At 37.0% G+C, this 8,157-nt stretch overlaps 1 protein-coding gene across 1 annotated transcript in view; it reads right to left on the reverse strand.

The window, feature by feature from the left end:
• LOC107712927 (cyclin-dependent kinase 6-like) overlaps nt 1-8,157 on the reverse strand; it is a 43,437-nt gene that overhangs the window by 4,960 nt on the left and 30,320 nt on the right. The window contains exon 5 of the mRNA XM_016518328.1: nt 4,173-4,282. Within this exon, the coding sequence (XP_016373814.1) occupies nt 4,173-4,282 (110 nt within the window). The remainder of the gene's footprint in view (nt 1-4,172; nt 4,283-8,157) is intronic.

The raw sequence follows: 8,157 nt of genomic DNA on the forward strand, positions 1-8,157 counted from the left end.
AATAATATAAAATAATAAATAAAAATAAAATAGATAAACTGTAGCACACTTCTGCAATCTACTGAAAACTACCAAACATTTAGGGAGGGCTAATGCTCACTGAAAATTAAATGGTTGTGTTGAATTTATAACACAAGACGAAACGTGAACATCGTTGAAAAAATAAAATGAAGCACAATAATCATTTCATTATTGTTATTTACATTTTATACGCAGTATCTCTTCTTTTTGTGAGAGCAGCTTTAGGTTGTGAAAACAAGGACCTGAAAGCCGTCGCGCATTAACTCTTCACTCGATATGCTCAACCCTTGTAAAAGCTGAATGTCAAAAGCACTTTATGTCATTCAGAAACACACTGACTGATCACTACATCCTCCATGAGATACAGATACAGACTTGCATGAAGTATGTCTAAACTTTGTGCATTGTGAGCATCAGACAAGTAAACATCTTTTATAAAACCCTCAACAAAACAACTGAGGCAAAACATGTCAAAGGCCCACATTACACAATCCTCTCCAGGAAAACGCTGTCCGTTTAACAGTTAAACTTCCATCTTAAACAAAGCCATACAATATGTTGCTGGCTGAGGTGCTCTACATCTTTATAACTCTCAGGTGAATCGACTACCTCCATTACTGGAGTTGGCGCGTACAGAGCGGTGCACTTCTCAGACATCAGAGGAGAAACCTGGTCCCAGGTGCCCTTTAATCTGCAACAGGTGGCCTTTTAAAAAGCATTCTTAATCACCTGCAGGAGGAGAAAAGGTGTGCTGGTAGCAGCAATGAAAGCCCCCCTTACTGTTCCACCCTCAGGCACTCATGGAGGCTCGCCAGAAGCCCAGCACAGTGGCGTTTTTATGGCACACTGCTTTAGAGAGTGGAAACCAAACACTTGAATGAATATAACTGCTGTTTTAGGGTTTCTATAGTAATTAACAAACACAAAGCCACTATTTAAACACATAGTTATGTGCACACAACTAATCATAACTTTCCTATCTGAAAGTTTCCTATAGGATTATTGTATTAAGCACTGAGTCAGCTAATGTTTATCTACCGTTCCTGTAAAGCAAACACCATCAATGGATGGCGGAAGGGGTGGACAGGTGGGCCCGTTACAATGTGAAACACAGGATGTGTTTTAAAGTGTGTCCATGCTCGTGTGTCTGTGCTTTCCATTACAAATCTCCCTCTTCATCCGATTATGCACTTTGTTATGGCACATCAGGAGAGAAAAACATCGGCCCACGCAATCCCCCCCAGCAACACGAGGAGGGGCGGTTAATTCAACATCATCGACAGGTAGGAATGGAATGTGGCAACAATGCATATACACATATGAACTTTTTTTTACGCACCACTCTGTTCTATCTGTTTTGAAATTTGTGCCTTTCTGGCACTTAAGATGCTTAAGATTGGTGACCAGTTTAATGAGAGAAATTGCTTCACATACCCCATCTAGATATTACTGATCATCTATATCAGTATTCTCACTGAAATAAGAAATGATGACAAAAAATTTTTTGCAAAACTCTTGTTCCAATATTTTGTTTGAGCAAATGTAATGAATCTTAAGTTTTCTCTTTATAGAGCTTTAAAGAAGTAAAATAATTTTAATGCACTACAATTTGGTGAAGTAGAAGCCACAAAGAAAAAACCGTTGAACTGTTAAATCCTGCTGTCACTGGATTGAGCAGCTTTAATAAATGTGTCAGTGTTGAGTTAAGCAGTTGGAAAAATTCGTTAAACCACACACAGATGAACGGATCAGGTCTGTAGTGCCTGTCACAACTACAGTGACAGTGATATTGTGTTTTTTTATGTCTGTTTTAATAACCCCAGCCTCCTGCAAAAATGTGGTCAGATGTAGTATGGTTCTACATTTTTCCAGATTCTCTTTTAGCATTTCTGTTTTGTGTGTGTGTGTGTGTGTTACAGAGTTGGGTATAATGTGTTACTGTTTACTGTAATCTAATTACTTTTTCTGGTAATGCAGTAATGTAACGCATTACATTTTAAATTTGTGTAATTTGATTACAGTTACTAAAGTCAATATAATTACGTTACTTAAGTTACAAATGTTGTGTTAAGAAAAAAATATTTATATGCCTTTTAAAATCACGTTTTGCGCGGGGTCGATGAAGGCGCTGGTACGATCACTTGCATTTTTTCCTGATAACAGCGAAAAGAACTTGAAATGCTACGACATTTTTGATCATACATATAAGTGTAATACATCATTTGAATCTGTGAAGGGTCTACTTTTGTTTGTGTACACTCACAATATCAACAAAAGATTGTGCTTTTGTAAAAAAGAAAACAAACAGGGTGCGCTTTCAGCCGTCTCAGTCTCCGCAAACTTCTTTCTGAAACGCGTCACTAAAATGAACCAAAACTCAGCGAATACCTCACACACAGACATGAGAAACATATCTATGGAAAGCTTGAAGTGTCTACTTTTAAATCAAATATTCTCTGACGAAGTAATCCGTATGAAACTAACACGAGGTCCAGTCTTTCCCGTCTGAGCTTATTATTTGTAATGTGATCATGCCCACGTGCAGCACGTGCTATTCATACGGTAATCATCCACGTGAGACGCACAAACCTGTAAACGCCCACATCACCTCCGTAAACAAAGAAGCAAGATTCATTTTTAGCATTCAAATATGCACTGTATGTTCATCAATACTGTTTTCAAATGTTATCAGAACCGTTTTCAATTTATTAAGGTTTTTTCTGTCTTTAATGCTAACACAGTTAAACACAGTTAAGCCAGCATACATATATACCCTACACTCAGCAAGCAATGTTGTATATAAAAAACTGTATAGGCACATTTAAAGATACATTTTTCATTGTTAGTCAGGTTTATACTAAGAATGTTAAGTTTTAGAAATGGATTAAATCTTTAAGTCAAGTTGCAGTTTTCATACCTTTGTAATATTTTTCAGTCAATATTAAATTACTAAAAGAACTACAATTTTCACTTTGAATTGTATTTTTTTTAGGTTTGATATGTATTCAAAGTAACTTGAAGGTAAAGTAATTAGTAATCTGATTACTTTTTACATGCAGTAATCAGAAATGTAGGGGTGGCCCCGAATAGTTGAAGATTCCATGCTTCGATAGGAGGAGCCTGATTCGACTACCAATCTCAGATCTCAATCTCTCTGAGTGGGGTATGAGTGGTTATGAACGAATGAATGAAACGCATTTGTCCGTGTTTCACTCCGTCTCGAATTGCGGAAAGCGCTTGAGAAACAGTGTCTCTTCCGCGGCTCGGTACGCTTTCAACTCGTTTTTTAGTCTCGAGCAAGACTGTACGACATTCACATGACATAATTTGACAGATTTTTACGTAGAAAGGGCGACATCGCTCCGCATTAAAAGAAATGATCATTCATGTTTTCATAACCGCTGGACAAATTCGAAAACTAAAATTAAATCATCTTTGAGAGCAAGGGTGTTTCGGGGGCCCTACGCAGCTTGCGTATTTTGAGTATAGGGAGGATCGGCTCTGCGTGTATATATTATTTATCTCGTATAAAATGCATTTGGTTGAGCTGCGCTGCAGTAAAGCGTTTCATTGTGGTACAACGGTGATTATCTCTTCAGCGTGCAGCGCGAGCAGGACAAACAAAAATGCAGAATTGAAGTCACATCACAAAAATTATACAAAATTATTCAAATTTTTTTTCTCATTTTTAATGATATAATAAAAATAATTATACTGAAGTCTTTAAATTACATGTTGTCACATGCCATAATGTGACACTAATGTAATACATTATTTTAATATGTCATAATGTCCAGGCTTATTATGTAACTGTGTGTCAGATCAGTGGTTTTAATTTTATTATTTTATGTCAGATTTAGTCATTAATGTCAGATCAGTAATTAAAAAAAGAAATAGTTTGAAGTTTATTTCAAATATTAAAATATTTTAATGTTAAGATGATTATTATTTAAGACACACCCTGTGCAATAATTATGTATAGACTCGTCTTTATAGAAATCATAACTCTCATTGCTCCCTGTGTGCCGGACACATGCAAGCAATCAGGTTATCCATGCTTGACTCGTTTAACTGAGCATTACCCATTTGAATCCTCCATTTTACTTTGTTTTACAGTAAATGAGTTAAACAGTGATGCTGTGCAAACTTACCGCCGTCTGAACATCTCAGCAAAGATGCAGCCGACACTCCACAGATCCACAGGAGTAGCATAGCTGGACTGAAGCAGCACCTCAGGAGCACGATACCATAACGTCACCACCTGCACACACACACAAATAATTATTAGAAAAATTAATACTAGATATCCTTATTTACATGGCATTACCAGCCACTACAGATGTTAACTGGTAGTAGATGCTCTTGTCTATATAATCAGTGACTATTCTTTTAGGCAAAATAGTCCCTTAGATAAAATACAATATGAAACCATAAATATAATACCATACAATACATTATATTATATATTAAATACTATTTATAATATGTATTTATTATATTATAGATTTACTACTTATTAAATTATAATATTGCTTCATTAAAAAAATAAATTGTAAAATTTTATTAAATTGTAAGTATTTAAATAATATTCATCAGACTTGTAACCCAAAGGTCGCAGGTTTGAGTCTCGGTACTGGCAGGGATTGTAGGTGGGGGGAGTGAATGACCAGCGCTCTCTTCAATCCTCAGTACCACGACTGAGGTGAGACCCTTGAACAAGGCACCGAACCCCCAACTGCTCCCCGGGCGTGGCAGCAATATGGCTGCCCACTGCTCCAGGTGTGTGTTCACTACTGTGTCTGTGCACTTGGATGGGTTAAATGCAGAGCACAAATTCAGAGTATGGGTCACCTTACTTGGCTACACATCACTTTTCACTTTAAAATTAAAAATCCTATATTTATAATTCTGTATTTTATGACTTTATATTTATAATTGTCAAATTCTTCAAGTTAATTTCAGTGTTTTGACTGTATTGCTGCTGGCAATGTCCATACATGAGTGCTTGTTCAGTCTATATTGTAACTCTACCTCTAAACCAACCTCAATGACCAATCAGACACCTTATACAGGCTGCATGAGCCCAGGAAGACTCAGTATGCAGGATACTGCAGTTAAGAGCTACAGTAGGGAGAGCCTCCAGACAAAACTCAGTGACCCTGCTCCAGGGTGGACGGCTTCCAGGTGCTTTCCCTCCTCAGCGCTCTCTCTCTCGCTCTCCTCCCAGTAGGCTCTAGGCCCAGAAACCCCCAGGCTTATCAGCCAAATCAGTCAGGACTGTGTTTGTAAGCAAAGCCTGGAGCGTATATCAGTGACTCGTATCCCAAAATGTGCAGTGATTGAGGGTACACCAGGAACTGAAGAAAAGGGTAAATCCTTACAGTGAAACACAATGAAACTGACATGATCTCTGTCTAATTCTTGGGTTATAAATATAAGAAGCATCAAGAACTGGTTCGGTTCAATTAACCAGACATGTCTACACTTACCATATACAATAAAAACTGTAAATGGTTTAACATCATTTAGAATTTTACTGTAAAATACTGTCAAATGTATGGGTTTTTCCAAGTAAAAACTATGAATGACTATAATTTATGGTGAAAAAACAGTAAAAGGACATGACTGATCACATAGGAATATATTTTATACATATCTTTGTTTCTTCTTATTTTTGTAATCAGTAATACACATTAGTGTGTTATATTTTATGTTATTTAGTTATGTGTTACACTGAAAGTGTTTTGTCTTGGTGTGTGTGACCTTGTGTATCATCCCTATACCTTATTTTACCCATTGTACCTAATTTTGCAATGTGGAAGTAAGCCATTTTCTGTGAATGTGCAAGACTTCTGATTCATTAGCCATGTAGCAATGAATAACAAACTGCAGAAACAGTAAAACTATTTGTGTTACAAGCCAGTGTGTTTGTGATTATGATAATAATTAATGAATAATATATGATTATGATAATAATAATTAAATATGATAACAAATACCAGTTTGCAATATCATGCAGCATAACAGACTGTTTTTGTACAGCTACAAGAACTGGAATTAGATGACACCGGAATCCTTGCATATTCAAATTACAAATGGCTGCACGTTACATTAATATGGTCAATTTTACAGCCTGCATTATCATAGTGGTTGTCAGTACATTTTAAGATAAAAAGCAGGTTTGGTATAATATACAGGCACCAATATGCCATCCCGTAATAACTGAAACACTGTCACCAGATTTTTTATAGTGCAACCACAGCATCATTTTTTACTGTAAATTTAACAGGATTTTTTTATAGTCTATAGTCCAATATAAACTTATTAAAGCTAATCTTGAATTAAAATCTTCTTTCAGTATAACATCTTGGGGTCTTTAAGCTACGGTCAAAGAGTTTGTGGTAAAAATGCCCAACAACTGACACTACAGTGAATCAATTCTAGACGACATTGTCAGCTTGAATTGAATGTAAATCATTCCGATTTAGTATGTAAATCATTCTAATTGTAAAAGCCAATGACTCATTCATGTTATAATGGTTGCGGTGCGAAATACGTTCACATTTTTCATATGTATAACAGACTATTTTTAGTGGGGGGACCGCAAGTGCTGTGTTGACTCTTTTTCATTTAAGTCTTCCTGGTTTAGTGGAAATGGAGAGGAAGTTGAAGGTGAAATAAAAAGGATGAAACATTTTAGCCTCTTTGTTGCAGTGTGACCACAGCAAAAGCACATCATAGATTCCTCTGGTGTACATCACTTCAATACGAAAGTGTTTTTTTATTTATAAAATTGTAGAATTCAAAGATCAGACACATGGTGACTCAAACCAGTTGACTCTGACTCAAATGTGTTTACTAGTATAAAACAAATACTATGATAAGGACTGTATAAAGTTTATATTGGCTCATCTAAATGCCTTCTTCAATATTAAACTCTAAAGACTTCTAAAAGCCCGTTCTGATTGAGTCAAACAAGAACAACCATTTCAGAAGACAAGTCTGCAAGCCCAACCTGACTCTATCATCTTCAATCCAAACATTCTGGCCCAGCTGAGCTTGTCAACTGCAATGAAACAAACCCTAAGCTGTTGTCTTATCTAAACGTACAAAAAAAAAGAGGGTATGCTGCTTGACTTCTAGGAAGAACCACATACCGCTACTGATGTTCAAGCTGAAGTATATCCGCTTGTATGACAGTGTTAATAAAAGGCTACACCACAAGCATATACACGCACTCGCTGGCTCACACAGCATCTCGCTAACAAGCTGCAGCTCAGCAAAGGTTAAGATACACTGCAGTGATTAAACACTGTAAACCCTCAAAAGTACAAGACAAACTGACTGATAGCACTTCAGAATTATTGTACGAAGGCACATGATAAAACGCAATGCATTCTGGAAATATCAGAATGCATACAAGAGTTGTGGTTTTCTTCTATGTTTCTCTCATGGTGCGACACTCGAAGATGGCAACAGCCTGTGACATTTACCCACAGAGTTCCTCTGTCAAATGGCACATGCCGCAGTTTGCATCATGACACCAATAGTAGCGCAGACGGCAGTGTACTCACATCACCCGAGCTCACGTCAAACACAGAATATATGTCAGAGTGGCTGAATCCCATGACTTCAAAGGATATGCATGTAGCTTCTGACGTAAATTGACAAAGATTTGCAGAAAAGGAACTGTTTCATCATCATTTTAATATTACCATTATTAAACCAAATGGACAGAGAGACTACTGTACACTTAAAATGTAGAAAGTTGAAAGCAAAGCATGTTATGCAAGTCATGGAATTTTAAAACTGAGATTAACCCGTTTAATCCTGCGGGCCACTACATTAAAAAGTTCTACCACTCTATTATCAGTCATTTTAGGTGCCTACTGATGTTGCATACAATAGATAACTTTTGGAAGAGCTTTTGTACAGGTTGCTCAGTGTGGTACTTTTTAATTTATGCTGTCAGTTCGCGATGGTGCCGACGCTGATGGCTGCCTCCGTGGCGTGCTCCGCATTTGCATCCATCCGGCGAACCTCCACTCTCTACCCAACAAAACGGATGAGCTCCTTCTGCTCTCCCGGACAAATAAGGATTTTTCAAACTCTGCTGCTCTGTGTTTCACGGAAACC

This window comes from Sinocyclocheilus rhinocerous, unplaced genomic scaffold, assembly GCF_001515625.1.
Source record: "Sinocyclocheilus rhinocerous isolate Xijiao unplaced genomic scaffold, SAMN03320098_v1.1 scaffold3131, whole genome shotgun sequence".
Lineage (NCBI taxonomy): Eukaryota > Metazoa > Chordata > Actinopteri > Cypriniformes > Cyprinidae > Sinocyclocheilus > Sinocyclocheilus rhinocerous.